The sequence below is a fragment of the Mauremys reevesii genome, linkage group 1 (assembly GCF_016161935.1).
Source record: "Mauremys reevesii isolate NIE-2019 linkage group 1, ASM1616193v1, whole genome shotgun sequence".
In the NCBI taxonomy this organism is placed as follows: domain Eukaryota; kingdom Metazoa; phylum Chordata; order Testudines; family Geoemydidae; genus Mauremys; species Mauremys reevesii.
In genome coordinates this window covers 46,877,558-46,899,379 of record NC_052623.1, presented here as the reverse complement: position 1 = coordinate 46,899,379, position 21,822 = coordinate 46,877,558, and the positions used below count along the sequence as shown (strand labels likewise).

At 42.0% G+C, this 21,822-nt stretch overlaps 1 protein-coding gene across 15 annotated transcripts in view; it reads right to left on the bottom strand.

The window, feature by feature from the left end:
* SGCG (sarcoglycan gamma) overlaps positions 1-21,822 on the bottom strand; it is a 189,650-nt gene that overhangs the window by 136,860 nt on the left and 30,968 nt on the right. For 10 of the 15 annotated variants that reach the window (XR_005598024.1, XR_005598023.1, XM_039537151.1 and 7 more), the window contains one exon: positions 14,270-14,339. The exons of the other annotated variants lie outside the window; for them this stretch is intronic. Coding sequence is in view for 5 of the 10 variants with exons in the window: in XM_039537151.1 (XP_039393085.1) it covers positions 14,270-14,339 (70 nt within the window). In the remaining 5 variants the exon portion in view is untranslated. The remainder of the gene's footprint in view (positions 1-14,269; positions 14,340-21,822) is intronic. 15 annotated transcript variants of the gene reach the window in all.

Here is a 21,822-nt window from a genome sequence, read left to right as displayed (position 1 = left end):
ACTATGAATTCATCATAGCTAACCGCATTGTACATCATAACTGTTACTCCAATAGCTGGAAAGGTAGTCACTCTCAGTGCAAACTGAAATGCTGCATCAGAATCTACTGTACTTAATGGTTGTATATTTGTGAATAAGTACTGCTAAAAATGCTATTTAAAACTTATATCAAGACTTTACTTTTTATCTTTCATATATAATTATTTTTCCTCATTTAAAATATCCTTTCTGATAGGAAAAAAAATCTTTGTCATCTAATCAGAAACCTGCCTCAGAGTAAAAAGAAATAGCAAAATACTTTTTACCTGATTTTATGAACGTTACTTTAGGTTCCTGCGTGATCTTAAAGCCTAACCAAGATTTTCAAAATTGGATATATTTTGGGTACCTCAAGTCTTACATCTCCAACTTGAGATGCCTTATAGGTGCTTGATTTATAGAAAGTGTTAAGCAGCCCCCTCCCTGAAATTCAAGCTCACCAGTAACTTTGGTAAATCTTGCCCTAGGTTTTCAAGTAATACACAGAAAGAAAGCAAAAGGAGAAAACTATAGATTGTCTTCTCTGTTCACTTCTTGCTATAATGGTATGACAGATGAAAGACCAATGAATTATGATATAGCCATCTTACATCATTAGCCTGTTCACAGGTCAGCAAGACGCAATCCTCGATCCATCAAGCAAGAGTTGTCTCAGAAGCACTTTTCTCTTTAAGGGACTCATTACATTAAAATACCATTTCTTGATTGGAACCTTAAAGCCAACAAACCATGCTTCGTGTTAATAAAATTTTGGCAATACAAGATAAGGAGAATGTTTAACCCTACAGAAAGTGCAGTCTTCTTTTCAGAAAACACTCAAGGTTAAGGCAAACCATAGGGGGAATAAGAAAATAAGACAAGTATGGCATTCAGCTCCCCAATTCTTCTAGTGGAAGTCACTACAAAAGAGGGATAGCAGCTTAAAGGGAACTGATTCTAGAGTTTCAAAAAAGATGAACTGTTATTACTGGCCAAACCAAAGAGAAATCCAACTGAGTGTTAACAGAATCATAGAAGGGTGTCTAACAAATACACTGGTAGAGGGTGTGAGTCATTTCCCCTTATGCTGCAAGAAAACTACCAATAGCTGAAATCATTAGGAAATGAATATGAAGGACACTAAGTCGGTTTGTTGCCAATACATACCAGAGGAAACAAGAGAAGACATTAATATTGCACTCAGTAAGCCATCTCATATATGCCTTCCAAATATGTGAATATGTACAGTGTCTGAGGTGAAAGATTCCTTCTGGTGACTAGATAGTTGGGCAAAACGAGATGAGACTCTTTACTGCAGCAAATGGACCAACTCAGAGTCAGGAATTTTGAATGGGTGAATCAAACTGATTCCTGTGAGAGGAAATTTGAAACATAGGGGGCATCTCCAGTAAGTCCCACAATAGACTAATTAGGTCGACATACCAAGAACAATGAGGACATCAGCAAAGCAGTAAAATGAGTGGGTCTTACTGAATATGTTGGGGATTGGATAAATTGGGAAAAGCAGTATTCCAGACCCTTCAACCCCAAACAAAATGCATTGGTGGATAGCACTTTGGGACTAGAGAAAGAAGGTTGGTGAGGTAATATCTTTCATTCGACCAACTTCTGCTGATGAGACAAACTTTTGAGCTTACACAGAGCTCTTCTTCAGGTCTGGGAAATTTACTCAGGGCTTGGCTACACTTACAAATTTGCAGCGCTGCAGCAGGGTGTGAAAACACACCCTCTCCAGCGCTGCAAATTGCGGCGCTACAAAGCGCCAGTGTAGTCAAAGCCCCAGCGCTGGGAGCGCGGCTCCCAGCGCTGTCCGTTATTCCCCACAGGGAGGTGGAGTACGGACAGCGCTGGGAGAGCTCTCTCCCAGCGCTGGCGCTTTGACTACACTTAGCGCTTCAAAGCGCTGCCTCGGCAGCGCTTTGAAGTGTAAGTGTAGCCAAAGCCTCAGAGGATCACAGCTAAATAGAAGCTGAAACAGATTGTTTAGCATAAGTGGTTAACAAGTATTTCAAGGGAACATTCAAGTGAAGAAGCCTGTTAACACCCCTCCCTCCAGTCACAGGGAGGAAAGGGTGGGGGGAGAAACAGCTAAGAGAATTCTTAGTGGTTTATAGATTGTTGTAATAAGCCATAAATCCAGTGTCTCTATTCAGTCCATGATTTTTAGTGTCTAGCAAAATTATGAATTTAAGCTCCGCAGGCTCATCTTTTGAAAGTGTTGTGCAGGCTTCCATTGAAGATGGGGACTGATAAATCAGATATAGAGTGATTATCTCTATGAAAATCAGGGGAGTGTCACTGAGATTAAAAACAAATCAGCGATGATGGGACACTCCTACGCTGTCTGTGTAGTTAATCCACAGTTTTGAGATGCGGTAGCTATGTCAATGGGAGAAACTCTCCTGTTGACATAGCGCTGCCTACTCAGGGAGGGTTAGGTTGGTATAACTCCTCGCTCAGGGATGTGGATTTTTCACATCCCTTAATGATATAGTTATACCGATATAGGTCTGTAGTGTAGACTCAAGGCTATCGTAGAAATTCCTATACTCTAAAAAATGGGAGGTTAATGGCTGCTAACTGAGACAGTCTGTTGTGGAATTGCTCTTTCCTTGGAGTTAAGTCCTGAGGAAGAGAAACCACAACCACACCCAGAACATCTCAGGAGGAATTCTCAGAAGAAGAGAGGCTCTGGTGACACATCGTCTGTTGACAAACAAATGCCTGATTATTGCTCTGGATTAAAATTGCTTGTTCAGAAGTGATTATGGTTTCCAGGGCCAGGAAAATAGCCTGAAGCTTGTTTTTGTTCCTCAGGAGTCCATGTGCCCTGTTGAAATAGTGCTCCCTACTCCAGGAGCAGGGCCGGCTCCAGACCCCAGTGCGCCAAGGGCGCGCTTGGGGCGGCATTTTGCCGGGAGGGCAGCAGGCGGCTCCGGCAGACCTCCTGCAGGCATGACTGCGGAGGGTCCGCTGGTCCCGCAGCTCCGGTGGACCTCCCGCAGAAATGCCTGCGGAGGGTCCGCTGGTCCTGCAGCTCCGGTGGAGCATCCGCAGGCATGCCTGCGGGAGGTGCACCAGAGCCGGGGGACCAGCGGACCCTCCGCAGGCACGTCTGCAGGAAGTCCTCCAGAGCCGCGGAACCGGCGACTGCCAGAGCGCACCCCGCGGCGCGCCGCCCTGCTTGGGGTGGCGGAATTCCTAGAGCCGCCCCTGTCCAGGAGTCTAATATCCAAACCATGCAAAGGATGTCAGAAGTCAGTGAAAGACATATTCACCATGTTGTGAGGCAGATGGGAACATCAGAATAAAAGGGACAGAACCACCTAAGGAAGATAGAGGACAAAGACTGCCACATTTCCAGGAGGAAAGGTTGCATAGGACACAAATAAAGGGAGATGCGAAGTTCAAGCAGCATGCAAAGTGATCCAAAAGTTGAAGAATGGAATGAACTAAAACAGGAAGAAAATACAAGATCTGGAATAATGCTGTAATTAATGCACAGTGATTGTACTCGAAGCAGGAATAAATACAGGGAAGTCCTACAGCCTGTGTTATGAAGGAGGTCAGACTAAGGGTATGGCTACACTTGCGAGTTGCAGCACTGGTGGAGGCTTTCCAGCACTGCAATTAGTAAGTGTCCACACCTGCAGGGCACATCCAGCGCTGCAACTCCCTGGCTGCAGCGCTGGCTGTACACCTGGCTCAGCATGGGGAATAAAGATTGCAGCGCTGGTGCTGCAGCGCTGGTCATCAAGTGTGGCCACACACCAGCGCTGTTATTGGCCTCCAGGGTATTAGCAGATATCCCAGAATGCTTTTATAAATTACTCTCTTTGTTTTGTTATGCAGCCTCTCTTTGTTTTGTTGTGAACTCAGAGCTCCGTAGCTCCGTAGCTCCGTTGATCCCGGAGCTGCTTATCTACAAACACAGCTCCTGTTTGCTGTGATCAATCTGTGAACAATCAAATGAGATAATGAGGCAGGCAGGGAGTGAGTGTTTGCTTGACAGAAACGGGGCAGAGGGGAGAGAGGGAGTCCGTTGGCTGCAGGCTGTTTGCAGTTAAGAGTTAAGGGTAAGGGATCGGGAACATGTTCTGATTTTTCAAGGCAGGAAGGTAACACACAGTGTTGGCTCCAAAAATCCATTCTCTCTCTCTCGCCTGCTCCCTGTCACACTACGCCCCACCCACCCCCCTCTTTTGAAAAGCACGTTGCTGCCACTTGAACGCTGGGATAGCTGCCCATAATGCATCACTCCCAACAGCGCTGCAAATGCTGCAAATGTGGCCACACACCAGCGCTGGTAGCTGTGAGTGTGGCCACATACCAGCGCTGGCCCTGCACAGCTGGACGACCAGTGCTGCAACTACCAGCGCTGCAGATTTGTAAGTGTAGCCATACCCTAAACAATCACAATAGTCTTTCTGGCCTCAAAATCTATGAATCTATACATTGCATGGATTTTAAGGCCTGAAGGGACCATTAGATCTAGTCTGACTTCTTGTGTAACACAAGCCATAGACTTTCACCCAGTTACTCCTGCATGGAGTCCAGTAACTTGTGTCTAATTAAAGTGTATCTTCCAGAAAGGCATCCAGTCTTGATTTGATCCAGTTTCTCTTTTCTTTGACAAATAGCTGCAATCACCATTCTGGATTTCAATATTGTTTTGTTTTAAAAACATATGGGGTGTTAAATATCCTTCTTTCAAAATTGTTACACTAAAACTGAATGATTTGTCACATTCAAATACCATTTACTTCACTTTTGTTTTATCATAAGAAACAAAAAACATTTGTGCATTTCATATACATTACCTATATGCCTATGAAGAATGACTACAATCCAAGAAACAGAAAATAATTCCATTCAAAACACACAAGACCTTTGTTGCAATTTGTAAGATTTCTAAAAAGCTCTGTCAGCCAACAAAGTCATCCTTATTGAAGAGTAGATATAATATATTTTCACATAATTACACTAACATTTCCTTTTGCAACGTATTGCAATAAGAGAGGATCACAAAAAGCAGACTTTTAATTAAGAGTTAATTAATTTCAAATATCACTAATTGAGCCAATGCTTCTGAAGAGACAAACCAAAAGAAACTTTGTAAAGAAGATCTCATCTCTGTTGTTGTGATCACTAACATCTATTTCTCTAAGGAAAAAAAAATGCTTTTATTGAAATCCAGATTCTTTCTGTTCAGATCTGCTTAATAACATTCTAAAATTAAACAGCAGCATAAAGAGTTAAATCAGGACCATCAAATCTTTTTCAACTATGTTTCAGACATTGTGCATCTGTAAGTTTTCACCCTGTGGAAGTAGAGAAAGAACTAACAGGAATTTGAAGGGGATTTCAATGCATGACAGTCTCTGTTAGCAAGAGTCAGGCTAGCTGTAACCCTAATAACATAAGATTTGTAGAAGCGAGGATTGTGTGAGGCGAGTGGGAAAGAACTGTGTGAGAAGTTGTTGCGACCTTGTATAGATAAATATGGAATGTAGACTAGAGTCTAAATAAGTGAGAAAAATAAGTTATCAGGATGACCTATGTATAAACAAAATGCAGCTGTTGCTTATTATTGTCTGTGTAGTGTTGCTTATTATTGTTTGTAATAAGCAATTATTATTGCTTTAATTGTATACCTGTAGAGACACCTGCCTAGGAGGGGGAAACCCTGTGTCCTAGTGCACTCTCTCCCTCTATGCAATTGCTTGAGAGAATAAAGTATCTGACTTTGCTGCACCCAACCAGAGAGTGAGAACTGTGTTTTTCTCTGACATCCCCTAATAGTGGTATTCCCCCTTTGCATATCCACCTTGTGCTACAAACAAAACAGATTAATTTTATGATGGTAGGCTGTGATTATTCAGTGCAGTCCAACCAATAGCAACCAATATTATAGCATTTTGTTCCAGTTTTCATACTCTGTCACTCAGATCTCCTCCCTTCTGCTATTCACTAACATCAAAAAATTACAGTAAGACCTAATGAACCTTCTTGAATTATGAATTCTCATCAGCATTATCATGTATCAAACCAGTTTCTCTTGGTAAGCATATGGTATATCATAAAAAAAAATACATTGTTGGGCCTGTATATGTCATTATAATTCGTAACAATAGAACATTTCAGAGTAGAGAACTGTCTTGGCTTTAGAATGACATATTACATGTGAAAGTTTAAGTAAATATATCTAATTATCTATACATTTTAATGCTGGTCAGTATAGGATTGTAAATTACTTGAAAAAAACTATTGCTATGTGTTTTCTGAACTTGATCTTTCTAGGCTAAGATGCTGGAAGGCTTTTCTTTACATGGAGGTGAAAGATTTCACTTTGGATTATTGTAAGCTGCAGGTATCTTAGTTGTACAGTGTGATCCAAGCACTAGCTGACAGTTCAAGAAGAGAAAATGACCGAGTTGGGGTCAAGGGGGCTTACAGCAAGTTTGTCCTAGAGTCTCAGAAGTAGTTAATGTGTGCTAAGGTATGGGCTAGTTGTATTATTCAGTAACAGCTGAATCATTTGCTTACAAAACAAGAGAAATACATTATATATAACAAGTATAAGAGGAAATTTAATATCACCCTTTAATATGGCAAACTTTAAATAGGTAATGCTAATACTCACTGATTTTTTAAAAATTGTAAATTCAATTAAATACTGAAAATTTTAAATAGAATAGCAAACTATATAACCCTGTGTATCCTCTGGAAATTTAAAATAGGACAATATATTTGGTCAGCTGCCAATTCTGTATAAAAAAATATTAATTTATTTTTAGTCTGTGACAGATACATTTCACATCTACAACATGTAACTTTATATTCTTACACCATGCAATTTAACACAGATACTCATTTTAAAATAATGAACTCTTATTTATTATATTCAAACCCATGTGAACTAAATTAGGGAAGTAACATTGTCTTAGCTTCAAAAGAAGGTAAAAAAATTGATAAATTAAAATCAGATTTCTAGATACCAAGAAGCAGGCCAATGTTTAACAATGTGCTTCTGTATCTTTAACTGCGCACTGGGAAAGAAGTCAATCAACACTGCTGGTTAATAATAGTAGGACCAGCTGTTACACAGCTTGAAATTGACAACAGTAAACTAATTTCAGCACTTACTTCCATCTTTCAAAGGGGAGTATATTTTGATTAACTATTAGTATTAGGATTCACCATAACAGGATTTTCCTTATTTTTACTAGTTAATATTCTAAGGAGTAAAGACGAACAAAGGAGAAGAATAATCCAGTTTGAGACAAGGTTCAAAGCACTACTGGGCAGTGCAGAAAAACAACTCATAAATACATTGTTACAATGTACTGTATACTGTTTATATCAAAAGGATTCACTTTTGTTTTATCCATTCATTTCCCTTCTCCTAATGTCAGTTCCACAAATTTCTAATATCAACTTTCATATCATAATGCTACTGATCTTGGGGTCTATTATTATTGTTGTTTCCAATGTACTTGATAAAAAATAAATTTTAGTACTTAAACCTCACACATCACTACAGTTTTCTACAAACAAAAGGTCATTGTCCCTTCTTAGTATGTTTGATATTTCTAGTTTAATATTATTTATGCATATTTAGTTCTAATAATTTCTACTAGAAATAAAAAAAAATCATTATTACCACAGCCTAATCTATAAATTATGTATTAATTATATTAATTACTTAATAATTCCCAGTTATCACTTTGAGGGTTGTTAGGGTCTTGTCCCAAGATCAGGCCCAGTATTATTAAAATTACTATATAGTTGGGAACCCCTATGGGCACGGTTGCAAAATGCACACTACAGGAACTCTTCTATATTTACAATAATTTATTAATACATTTAGCAAAGCCACAAAACACTCCAATTCAGTAAGGTAGATAAAGATAATACAGAAAGTACATCTGAACACCCATACTCACACCATCCCTTGCAGAACAACCTGAAATTTTAGCAATTCTCTTCCTCATCACCATCATCTACCTCCTTCACTAGTGGCCATCATTCTGGCAACTCTCAAGGGCTATATCTCTCTCTCCCAAAGCCCACAGCCTGGAATACAACTTTTATAATATATTACACCAGGAGTTGGCAATCTCTGGCATGCGGCTCACCAGGGTAAGCACCCTGGTGGGCCGGGCCAGTTTGTTTATCTGCAGCATCAGCATGGTTTGGCGGACCACGGCTCCCACTCACGGAAAGCCGCAACCAGCACATCCCTTGGCCCGCGGCGCTTCCGTTGGCCTGGGACGGTGAACCACAGCCAGTGGGAGCTGCGGTCCGCCGAATCTGCCAATGCGGCAGGTAAACAAACTGGCCGGGCCCGCCAGGGTGCTTACCCTGGTGAGCCGCGTGCCAGAGGTTGCCGACTCCTGTGTTACACTGATGCCACTATGTCTAACGCATATTCAGTAGTGGTTTCTCACCTCTTACTTATTTGTATTTCCTCACCCTATTATTGTTGAGGTGCCCTTCACCTAGAATATTAATGATCTCAACTTATCATCATATATGTCAATTTGTTGCCATGGTACTCTTGTGGTTGGATGTTCTTTCCAAAAGCTGCTGTTATCTCATGTTTCTGTGGCTGGCTGATGTCATTATTTAAAATTCCCCCTTACACTATCAGAGGGTAGCCGTGTTAGTCTGGATCTGTAAAAGCAGCAAAGAGTCCTGTGGCACCTTATAGACTAACAGACATTTTGGAGCATGAGCTTTCGTGGGTGAATACCCACTTCGTCGGATGCATGTCTAAACCCAAAACTTAGGGTTTACCGTTGGACCATTTATCTGTGTCAAAGTTCATAGGCCTCAAGTCCTTATGCTGACTTGCTGAAGCTAATGTCTTACAGGAACAGGCTTGTAGGTTCCTTGTATTACTGCTGAATATAATAAAGGCAGAATATAATAAAGGTAAGCTAGCCCTATGGGCTACAATATGTATGCAAAGGGGCAGAAAGAAAAAAATTCCAATGATGCAGTAGCAATTTTTACAACATATTCTACGTTTAGAATATATATGTTTCACTTTGCTTTTTATTCCATGAGATCCTTGGTAAATTTCATTAAAAGCACCTTACAGTTCTCAGTTTCCTTCTCACCCACCCAACTCCCCATTTTAAATGCAAGAAGTTTTTGGGGACAATCACAATCTTTACATCTTGGCAGGTTTAATGTAAAAATCACCTATTCCGTGCAATTTATTGGCAGGAGCCCCTCACTGCCTACCTTAAAACATGTACTGATAGGTACAGAAATAGCCCCTTACTGCCTTTAGTGGAGACGGAACTTTGACTGGACAGCAGGTGAATGAGGAAAGTCCAAATGCATGAGTGGCTGGGAGAGGGGCTGCCTTTCTCAACCCCTCCCATTCAGTTCTCTGCTTAGCCACTGGGTGGGTAAAGTGGGATGGGGCCTGCCAATTGGCTTTCAAGCGCAACCCATTCCTATTTGAGCCAAGTCAGAGCTTTGCAAAAGTCTCTTATCTTCAGTTACCTGTCTTGCCCTTCCTTTCTTTAGTTAGGAGCTGTTCCACTTATGATACTGCAGATTTAACTGATCACCTGTTTTTAGGGGTCAGGAAGGAATTTTTCCTGTTGGGTCAAACTGACATATAGCCTGGTGGGTTATTTCACCTTCCTCTCAGCCTCCTGATAGCATAGCTGGGTCAGAAGCAATAGGATTTGGAGTTCTTATAAGGCTTTTATGATTACTGACTCATTGCAACTATCAGCCAGTGTCCATGTGGAGAAAGGCTAAAAAGGCCAGCTCCTAGAGGTAATTGAGACCAATGATTATACATTTGGGCCTTGTGCTCATGGCAGGGAGGAGCTTGAAGTCTCTGAGGACCAGGGCCGGCTCCAGCATTTTTGCCGCCCAAAGCGGAGGAAAAAAAAAAAAGCCGCAATTGGCGGCACTTCGGCGGCAGCTCTACCACCACTGCTTCGTTCTTTGGCGGCAATTCGTCAGCGGACCCTTCCCTCCGAGAGGGACTGAGGGACCTGCTGCCAAATTGCCGCCGAAGAGCCGGACGTGCCGCCCCTTTCCGTTGGCCACCCTAGGCACCTGCTTACTGTGCTGGTGCCTGGAGCCTGCCCTGCTCAGGACTAACATTCCCTGCACCCAGTCTTGTGGCCTCTGTCACTCCACACACCCTGCCCTTATAAAGGAGGGAAGAAATTTCACAACTGAACTGAATCTGTGGTATAGACCAAGGAGAGTCTACCCTGCATTATTTTTTGGTTTGTGGAAAAAGCCCTGTAACCCACACTGCAACCAATTACATGCCTGGTACATGGGGGGACGGGACATAATGGCCCTCCCCAAGGAATAATTAACAAAGTTGTAACCTGCCATTTAAGCCCATCCTGTGTGTGTCAATCTTTTGCCTGCTTGTCCTGGTTAATGCACTTTAAACACATAACTTAATTATGTGATTTTCAAATGCTCAGTGCTGGCCTAACTCTTCTTCCACTGAAGCCAATGGGAATGAGTTAGGCTAATGCAGAATGTTTGTGAAAATCCCACCCAAAAGTGAATCATATTTGTGCTTGAGACAAGATGTGAAAAAAGCTATTTTTTTCTTAAATAATGAAATTCCATTTCAGATTATACTAAAAGTATCCTTGATCAATTGTATGTTCTTTGACTGCAATCGTATTTATTTACAGTCTATGGACTTTTTTTTTAATTGTCTTGTGGTGATCTTTTTGGCTTTGATTGTTTTTTTAACAAAAATATCAGTTCATTTATTTAATTTATATTTGACATGTAGGTAATTTTGTGTTAAGAATGTAAACTGCATATGCATGTGTGCATGCACACACATGCACATTCTTGTATGTATATCTATGTACCTTGGTTACTTACCTTACAATAACTGTGGTTCTTCAACATGTTATTGCCATTGTGGATTCCACTGCAGGTGCATGTGAGCCTAATGCACATGAGAGCAGAGATTTGTTTTTTAAAATAGCATGGCCTTGGCAGATGCTGCAGGTGCCCTGTGCCTCCTCGTGCTCCCATATAAGAGCATAAAGGGCAGGGTATTCCCTCCTTCCCTCAGTGCTTGAAATTAAAAGTCTATTTTGCTGAGGATTCCAAAAAGCTGGGATGGACCACAGTTACTGTAAGAAAAATAACTGTTCTCTCTTCTTGGAGTATGTTTCAATGTGGATTCTACTGTAGGTGACTGGCAAACAGTACCTTTTCTAGATGGCGAAATGAAGAGTATGAGGGATGGTAGTACTGCTCTCCTGAACTTGGCATCTTACCTGGCTTCCAGCTCAAGGACATAATGTTTAATAAAAGTCAAAAGGTTGCTCCACACTGTAGCCTAGCAGATTTCAGAGATGAAAAAGTTCCTGAAGTAGGTGGAACACATAGCCTGTGCCCTGGTGCAGGGAGAGGTATGCTAGCCATCTGATAAGACAATGAGTAATGGGCTTAAATTGCAGCAAGGGAGGTTTAGGTTGGACTTTAGGAAAAACTTCCTAACTGTCAGGGTAGCTAAGCACTGGAATAAATTGCCTAGGGAGGTTGTGGAATCTCCACCATTGGAGGTTTTTAAGAGCAGGTTAGATAAACACCTGTCAGGGATGGTCTAGATAATACTTAGTCCTGCCTTGAGTGAAGGGACTAAATTAAATACAACAGTCCCCATTGACAGAATATCTGCTCTGTGATGGACTTCTGTAGCAACTATGGACTTCTGTAGCTGGTTAACTCATGGCTGCTCAAGTAGTCTACTAGGTCACTGCTGACCCTGGGAAGTGTACAGCCAATGATGTTATCCTGTGTAGATCACACTACAATCAGAGTCTGATGGCTTCCTGGCAGAGAAAGGATGATCAAGCATCTCCTTGTTTACATAGAGCAATGCAAATGTGTTTCCTGTTAGGACTTGCACTGTGGGTTCTGCAGACAAGGCAAGAATGCTATACAGGCTAGCATGATGGCCCTCCACAAACAAGTATGCATCATAGTAATTGGATTTGACTACAGGCAATTCGCCATTAACTGGAGAGAGTGGAGTCTGTCCTCTGGGAGGTAAGCTCTTGTCAATCAGGTGTCAATCATAACTCTGATAAACTCTATCATCTGTGATGGTATGAGGGATGATTTCTTGTAGTTCTCTGGAAGTCCCAGTTGGGAGAATAGAAAAAGGACAGATTGAAAGGCTGTCTCCTTAAATGTGCTGCCACTACTAGCAGGAATTTGTGAATACTCTCACAATGCTAGGGAAAGTCTAAAGTGCAGTATCCTGCATTGAGAATGGTTGGGTTCACTGTAATTTCTGTGGGCTGGATGGATTGCCATATGGAAGTACATATCCTCAAAGTTGAGAGCTTGGAGAGAGAGAATGATGGAGGCAAGCATTACCATTCTGAACCTGAGATGGAATATGTATTTGTCGAGTCTTCTCAGGTCTAGGACAAGACAAAGACCCACTTTCTTCCTCAGACTGAGGATATGTTGGAAGAAGAAGCCTTTTCACCTGAAAACTGATGGAACCTGATCTATGGCTCCTAGGTAAAGCAATGAGGACACTTCTATTTGTAACAGGCTCTCCTGAGAAGTGTCTCTGAAGAGAGACAGAGAAGGTAACTGGATGTGGGTAACCATAAGCGGTGATCTCTAGCATGCATCTGTCTGACATCACAACAGACCACACCCAGTGGGGAGAGGTGGCTTCTGAACATGATCTGATTTGGCTCCACACATTCCAGTCAAATGTGCTGATGTGTTATAGGAGGGGGGTACATTGCCAAGGTGGAAGAAGACTGTCACCCTTTGATATACCTCACTCTTTTCTTGGGGTAGTTCTCAGGTTGCCTGGGATGGTAGGATGGCGTCTGTTGTCTCAACTGGGGTTGAGGAGGATACAGCTTGCACTATGAGGCTGAGCTGTAAATCCACAGATAGCACAGGGGGGCTTTTGAGTCATTTAACAAGCAGAGAACATTGTCTGCACACACTCTAAATAGTTCTGCACTTTCAAAAGGCAAGTCCTCAACTGTGGCTTGTACTTCCCTCAGGATACCCAATACCTGGACTCATAATGCTCTCTAAGGCTGTCTTGGACACCAGTTGGCCTTCTTTATTTTGTCTTTGAGCAACTTCATGTTGTCATACAGGAGCTTTAAGAGGAAGGATGTCACCCTGTCCCAAATTAGAAAGTCATGCTTGGCCAGAACGGCCTGGCAATTAGCCACATGCACTTGCAGAAAGGAAGAGTACAATTGTCAGGAGACTGGGTCATAGGCAGTCAGACCTAGTGGTCAGAGCAGGAGTCAGGGTCAGGAATCAGAACCAATGGTCAGAACTGGAGTCAGAGTCCAAATGCCAGAGCTGAGGGTCAAGACACAGTCAGAATGAGGAACCAGGGCAGAGGAGCAATACTGTAGTCAGAGTCTGAATGCCACATCAAGGGTCGAGAGAGTCAGAGGGAGGAATCAGAGTCAGAACTGGAGTTAGAGATGCAGGAGCAGGGCTGGTTCATAGGCAGAAATGAGGCTGGGATAGGACTGGAACAAGAATAGGTGCAGGGCAGGGTCTAATCTGGAGCAGGGCTGAAGCAAGGCAGGAGCTTGGAGTGAGGCAAACACAGGGAAGCCAAGAATCTAAGGAGATGTGCATTTGAGCAGCCAGCAACATACTGCTGCTACTAGGCTTAAGAATTAGCCCGCTAGATTTCTCAGTCAATCAGGCATGGTGGTCTGTCACACAGCCTAGTGTTCTTCTGAGGTTGTCAGGAGACTAAGCAGGCACAATTCCTGACAACAATTTTCTGCAAAATAGGTCAAGCCTTTTGGGATTCTTGTCCTTAGGGGTACTCTGACTCAACTTAGATTTTTCTTGTACTGCTAACATGACTAAAGATCTTGGGGTTAGGATAAATACAGAAGTACTGAATCCCCATTGGAGGGACCCAGTACTGCTTTCCTACCTGTTTTGCAGTGGGTGTTATTGTGGCCAGCATCTGTGCAATCCAGACTAGTAAGGGGTTGTATCACAATCTGCCCTGTAACCATGGGTGCTGTAAATGTTTTGCTGCTGTGTCTCAGAGCCCAGACACCAACAGTCAACAGACAAGCATGCAGTCCCTTGAGTGTCTTTGTGCTTTGCACATGCAGTTCAGCACTCTTATCCCAGCTGCCTGCCTACAATTCCAAAAGCCCTACTCTAGCTTCGAGCACCCAATTACCTTATGTAGGGCCCAATCCTCTCCTCCAAATTTCTCCCAAATTGTCTGCCCGGCAGCGTCCAGGCCTCTCCTAGTACACATAGAGAAGTTATTAAGTTTGCAGATCCCTTTAAATAAATAGTACATCTGCAGCTTACTACTTTACTGGAGTTAAAAACTCTTTTAATCAAAGCACTGATCTGGTTTATAGTGAAAAGTAAAACACATTTATTAAACAATATTAATAGGTTAAGTGATACCAAGTAGAAGGAATAAACATTAGAAAGGATTACAAACAAAAAAGGGTATTCTCAGACTAAAACTTAATTTCAGCCAGTTACAATCTTTGCCTAAGCAGGTTTCTCACCTAAAATCAATTTCCAGAGACTTCAACCCCCTTGGTTGAAGAACCCATCTTTCTACGATTTATGTAGTACCTCAAGTGATGAATAAATTAGGAGTTCTCTGCCCCTCCCTTTATAGTCCAGTAAACCTTTGAAAACCCTCTTTCTCAAAAGTCATTGACACTGATTCAATAGGCAGGCAGGCTTCTTGGCAGTGCTGTCTCCATCACCTAGCAAGACTGTTAAGAGGTCATCTTTCCCCACTTGCTTTCATGATGGCTTTGTTTACCTTGCATGTAAATATGCCTTTGTTACCTTTGCATGAGGACCAAGCTGGTCAGACAAGCAAATACATAGTCCTTTGTGATCTGGACAAGCTAACTCCCCAACTATCTTGTGAGCTTTGATAATTTTGTTTACCGCATATGTAAATTGCAATCTCATTGCCACTGCTTAACCCTGCTTCATTTGTACTGAAGACTTGGGCAGACTTGTTCTCTACTTCGTTCAAATACAGACTTTAAAACATAATATCAGAGAATGTAGATAACTCAAGATATAATATTAATACACACATTCCACAATTATATTAATCACTAGTGTGTTATTAGTTTTCCAATGATATATTGCATAACACCTTTTAGATACAGATCATATGACACCAATGAGTACACTGGTCAAGCCATCTGAAACTCACTACTAGATACCAGGGAGCCCCTTGCCCTTTGGCCTTGAGATGCTCTTAGGGTCACAGTGTTATTGTGGCCGGCATCTGTGACAAGGCCTTGGACAGTTCAAGAAGTCCTTCATTTATGGGAAGGGTGATGCTGCCTGGAACAGAAGCTGGCAAAGTGTCAAACACTTTGGAGATTTCTCCAATGTGACCAACATCTCTATTGCCAGAATTTCGGCAATCCTCACAAGGAGCTCCTAGAATGACTTAATCATTTGGTACTATTACTGGTTCCAAAGATACTACTTCATCAGGTGAGGAACATGAGAGGTCCTCTGGTGATGATACAAGGCAATGTTGTGGCTCTACCTTTGGTTTTTCCTGGTACTCTGGTGTAGGTCGTCTGTCCAAAAACACAGATGGGGAGAATTACCTCTTTATTTCATGAGTGCAGTGGACACTGGTGTCTTGATTCATGAAACGGTGGACCCCAGTATCCCAATAGAGCCAGGGTGTTACACCATAGGAATACGTCTAACTTGTTTAGCACTGGCCAGTCCAGTGCCGTTCTCGATGAGACAATAGATACTGAGTCCTTTAGGGAAAGCTGATAGAGTCTTTCCATGGTGCTGTTGACTGACCTCAAAAGAGAGGGCTCTTTGCTCTAAGATGGGAAGAAGTGAGGAGAAATAGACCTCTTCTAGGAGTACTGCTGAAGTATATGGTGCTCTTGGTACAGCGGTCTATACCAGTGCTCTTTTAGCACTGAAGATGGTCCTAGTCCTGGTTCATTCAGGGTTGCATCCTCTGCTGCAGGCACTGAAGGCTAGCCAATTATTACCCTCATTTTGTTTTTGTGCACTTGATTTTTCCTTCCTAAATGTAGTACTTTGCACTTGTCTTTACTGAATTTCATCTTGTTGATTTCCAACCAATTCTCCAATTTATCAAGGTTCTTTTGAATTCTAATCCTGTCCTCCAAAGTGCTTGCAACCCCTCTCATCTTGGTGTCATTCAGAAATTTTATAAACACACGTTCCACTCCATTATCCAAGTCATTTATTAAAATATTGAATAGTACTAGACCCAGGACAAACTCCTGTGAAACCGCACTAGATACATGCTCCCTGTTTGACAGTGAACCACTGATAATTACTCTTTAATAATATTATAGAATGAGTCAAAATATTTTGACTATATCATGTCATAAGTTGTCATGTCATTATGAAATGATGTAATACTTGAAACATTTCAACTTTGATATTATAAACCATAATTTCTGAAATATTTCAAATATTACATATTTTAATTACATATTATTTTGCATTATTTTATATATTTTTATATTATTTTTTATATTTTTAGACTGTATACATTGGTAATTGATTTTGAAATTGGTATTTTAATTGGTGTTATTCTAATTTATAATTGTTTTTGTAATAGGTAGTTTCCAATTGTAATTTGGTATAATATAAAAATAAAAAAATATAAAACAAAAATATTAAAACATTAAAATGATCATTAAAAACAGGCAGCTTTCCTGCTTGCCAGACCGGCAGCCCTGGGGCTGAGGACTCAGGCAGTTGGCTGGGCCAGACGAACAACTTGGGAAGATATCTGTTCACCATTACAGTTAATTGCAACTGAAGAAAATGGACACCCTGCTGATGGGCAAAAACTGGCTATGCAAGCTTAAATTGGACTGGTGTGTGGTACACCACATACCATATGGGGAGTGGGAGAGCTGAAATTAAAACAAAAAGCTCTATTTACTATAGATATGGATTTGGTAAAAAGAATAACACCAAGGTTGGTTGTTTCCAATAAGGCCATTACGAAATTCCTGCAGACTAGGCCTGCGCCATACATTAGAATCATAGAATCACAGAATCATAGAATATCAGGGTTGGAAGGGACCTCAGGAGGTCATCTAGTCCAACCCCCTGCTCAAAGCAGGACCAATCCCCAACTAAATCGTCCCAGCCAGGGGTTTGTCAAGCCAGACCTTAAAAACCTCTAAGGAAGGAGATTCCACCACCTCTCTAGGTAACCCATTCCAGTGCTTCACCACCCTCCTAGTGAAAAAGTTTTTCCTAATATCCAACCTAAACCTCTCCCACTGCAACTTGAGACCATTACTCCTTGTTCTGTCATCTGGTACTACTGAGAACAGTCTAGATCCATCCTCTTTGGAATCCCCTTTCAGGTAGTTGAAAGCAGCTATCAAATCCCCCCTCATTCTTCTCTTCTGCAGACTAAACAATCCCACTTCCGTCAGCCTCTCCTCATAAAGCATGTGCTCCAGGCCCCTAATCATTTTTGTTGCCCTCCGCTGGATTCTTTCCAATTTTTCCACATCTTTCTTGTAGTATGGGGCACAAAACTGGACACAGTACTGCAGATGAGGCCTCACCAATGTTGAATAGAGGGGAATGATCACGTCTCTTGATTTGCTGGTAATGCCCCTACTTATACAGCCTAAAATGCCGTTAGCCTTCTTGGCAACAAGGGCACACTGTCGACTCATATCCACTCATCCACTCCAACCCCTAGGTCCTTTTCTGCAGAACTGCTGCCTATCCATTCGGTCCCTAGTCTGTAGCAGTGCATGGGACTCTGCACTTGTCCTTGTTGAACCTCATGAGATTTCTTTTGGTACAATCCTCTAATTAGTCTAGGTCCTTCTGTATGCTATCCCTACCCTCCAGTGTATCTACCACTCCTCCCAGTTTAGTGTCACCTGCAAACTTGCTGAGGGTGCAGTCCATGCCATCCTCCAGATCATTAATGAAGATATTGAACAAAACCGGCCCCAGGACCGACCCTTGGGGCACTCCGCTTGATAACAGCTGCCAACAGCTGGCATGCCATTCTGCAACAGCCTGTGGAAAAGCATCTGGATGAACTACAAAAGCAGGGCACAATTTTACCTTTGGAGTTCTAGGAATGGGCTGCATCAATTGTATGTATCCCAAAGGGCAATGGCAGCATAAGAATTTACGGGGACTATAAAGTCAAACTCCTGGTTGGAAGTGGACCAATATTCAATTCCTAAAATATAAGATTTATTTGCAAAACTGGAAGAGGGACTGAAGTTTATGAAACAAGGCTTGTCCCAAGCCTACCAGCATATGGTATTGCAGTCAGGTTCAAAACAATTGCTGACAGTGAATGGATATAATGGGCTATTTAGGTATGAAAGATTACTTTACCGGGAAACCAGTGCACCTGCTGTGTTTAAAAAATGGTAGATCAGTCAGTTTTACTTACTATAAGTTTAGTCATAGAAATTAGAGATGTTAAAGAATTATCATCTCTCTAATATTTGCAGGGCATGTCACTGCCAGATTTCTTACAATAAATTACCTAATTTTTTTGCTGTGGTAAATATATATATTTCTAAATATATAACCTAAATTTTCCTTTTCTTTCCATTATTCTTAGTTATTCCCTCCTTGTACAATGTTAAATTATAATATATTTGTATCGTGACTCTTCTTAGCCATAACTAATAGAACAATTACTACAACAGTGACGGTTGTTCTTTGAGATGCTCTTGTCAGTGTGGATTCCACTGTAGGTGCTAATGCACCTTATGAATGCAAGATCAGATTCTTTTGCATAGCTGTGCCTGTTGGGTCTGTGCATGCATCTTATGTCTCCTCGTTCTTACATGTAAGGGCACAAAGGGCAAAGCGGCCACAACCCTACCTCATTTCCCTCACAATTGGAAACACATGTTAGCTGAGGATTCTAAAAGCAGGGATGGAGGGCAAGCTGCAGCAGGATCCACATGCATAACATCTTGAAGAACCACAGTTACTTTAGGGTAATTAACCATTCTTTCCTCTTTGAGTATGTGTTAGAGTGTAGGTAACTGTAAGCAGTACCCCTTCTGGATGATGAGATGAGAAGTATCAGCAGCATTAGCTGAACAGAGATTGTAGTACTGCTCTCTCAAACTTGGCATCTGCCCTGGCAGCTAAGTTCAACGAATAATGTTTGACAAAAGTCAGTGGGTTATTCCACATCACCTTGTGTGTCTCAGAAATTGGCAAGTTCCAGAATCTGGGAGAAGATGTTGCTTGAGCTCTGGTGCAATGAACATTGATGTTTGGAACTTTGCTTGAGATGCACTGTGTTACCCATTTGGAAATCCACTATGATAGCCTGGCCTTAGAAGACAGTCTGAATAGCTTGGTCCTGTCAGTGTTGTAAACTAGCATAGTGGAAATGTCCAGTGTATGTATCTTCTGTCATAAATTAGCCTGGAGCCTTGGGAAGATGACAGGCAAATTGATTGATTAAGACAGAATTTCTAAGACTACCCTGGGGATGAATTTGAAGTGAGGTGTCTGCACCATCATGTTGTGTTTATGAAATGGCATGTAGGGAGGGCCAGCCATGAGTGCTTCATGCTCAGCCTCTCTCTCCTGGCTGAACTGAAAGCAACTAGGAAAATGATCTTCAGAATGAGATGATGTAAGGAGCATTCTGAAAGGGGCTCAAAGGGAGGCTCCATTAGTCTCTACAGCACAATGTTGAGGTCCCTGGTAAGAGTAGGTTCTCTCACCAGTGGCTGAGTGTATAACAAATCCTTGAGGAACTTAAATACCACTGGATGGGAGAATCATAGAATATCAGGGTTAGAAGGGACCTCACTAGATCATCTTGTCTAACCCCCAGGCAGATTTTTGCCCCAGATCCCTAAATGGCTCCTGCAAGGATTGAACTCACAACCCTGGGTTTAGTAGGTTAATGCTCAAACCACTGAGCTATCTATCCCCCCCAAGGCTGAACAGGCAGATGGCACACCAAAATCAATGCAAGGTGAACCTTAATTTAGCTGAACAAAAGGCTGGAATGTTTCAGATGCAGCAAGTAGTTAAGGAGCTATGGTACTGAATCCTGCATCGGGTCCAGGTCATATTCAACTGCCCATATCAAGAACCTTTTCCATTTTAACAAATAAGCCTTTCTGTATCAGGCTCTGCTGGACTTATAGAGCAATATCTGTCTGTGGTACTTAACCAAACAACATTGAGGCTGTTAGATGTAGGGACTTTGGGTCTGGCATACCTAACTGTGGTGTTATGAAATCAGGTCTGGGCAGTTTGGGAGTTGAACCACGACTAGTCATTTTGTGAAGATTCTCAGTGCTGTGTAAAATCCAAATAGCAGCATTTTGTACTGGTAGTGATTTAGTCTTACTATGAATCTCAGGTCCTTTCTGTGAGCTGAGTGGATGATTGCATAGAAGTATGTGTCTTGCAAGCTGAGAACCACGAACAAGTTTTGAACCTGCTGAGGTGGAATGATAGAGGCAAGCATTTCCATCCTGAATCTGAGGTGGCATATGTATTTGTTCAGTTTCCTGTGGTCCAGGATAGAGTGAACACCCACTTTTCTTCTCTGGGATAAGGAAATTTAGGGAGTAGAAGTCTCTTCCCTGGAACCTCCTCAATGGCTTGCAAATGAAGCAATGAAATCACTTCTTTTTGTAATAGGCTTTCATGAGAAAGTTCATTGATTTATATATATATACACACACACACACTTTTTTAATATCCAAATTGAAGAAGAAAAAATGGAAGGATGAAGGCCATATTTCTTCACTAATTTAGAGGAAAAGAACAAGTTTGAAGCTCTATGAAGTAAAGACATGGACACTTGCTGCGTTCCATCTTCTGGAGTAAGAAGGAACTGAGGGCTAGTCTACACTTACCAGCCGGGTCGACGCGGTGAGTTCGACTTCTCAGAGTTCGAACTATCGCGTCTAATCTGGACGCGATAGTTCAAACTCCGGAAGCGCCGCGGTCGACTCCGGTACTCCACCACTGCAAAAGGCGGTGGCAGAGTCGACCTTGGAGCCGCGGACTTTGATTCCGCGGCGTCGGGACGGGTGAGTAGATCGAACTAGGGTACTTCGAATTCAGCGACGCTATTCACGTAGCTGAACTTGCGTTCCCTAGTTCGACCCCCGCCCTTAGTGTAGACCTGCCCTAAGGGAGTGTCGTGGCCAGTCTGTCTTTTATGCCTGTTCCATGGAAGCACGAGGTGGCACTGGGTGCATGTGTGGCCCAAAAGGACACTGATATTCAAAAAAATCTGATCTTACACATAATAAGGCACATGGGCACCTGCAGTGGCATCCATATTGGTACATACTTGAAGAACAAGGATATACTATCATACTTACCTCTTAATTTTTCCTCATAAATAAATCCTTCTAAACCTGGATAATTTTGTTGCTCTTTTAGTATTACCCTCCATTTTTTAAATGTATGTGATATTGAGGTGGCCAAAACATAGGGTATGGCTACACTTGAGAGTTGCAGCGCTGGTGGAGGCTTTCCAGCGCAGCAATTAGTAACTGTCCACACCTGCAGGGCACATCCAGCGCTGCAACTCCCTGGCTGCAGCGCTGGCTGTACACCTGGGTCTGCTTGGGGTATAACGATTGCAGCGCTGGTATTAGGAGATATCCCAGAATGCTTTTAACTAAATTACTCTTTGTTTTGTTATGCTGCCTCTCTTTGTTTTGTTGTGAACTCGGG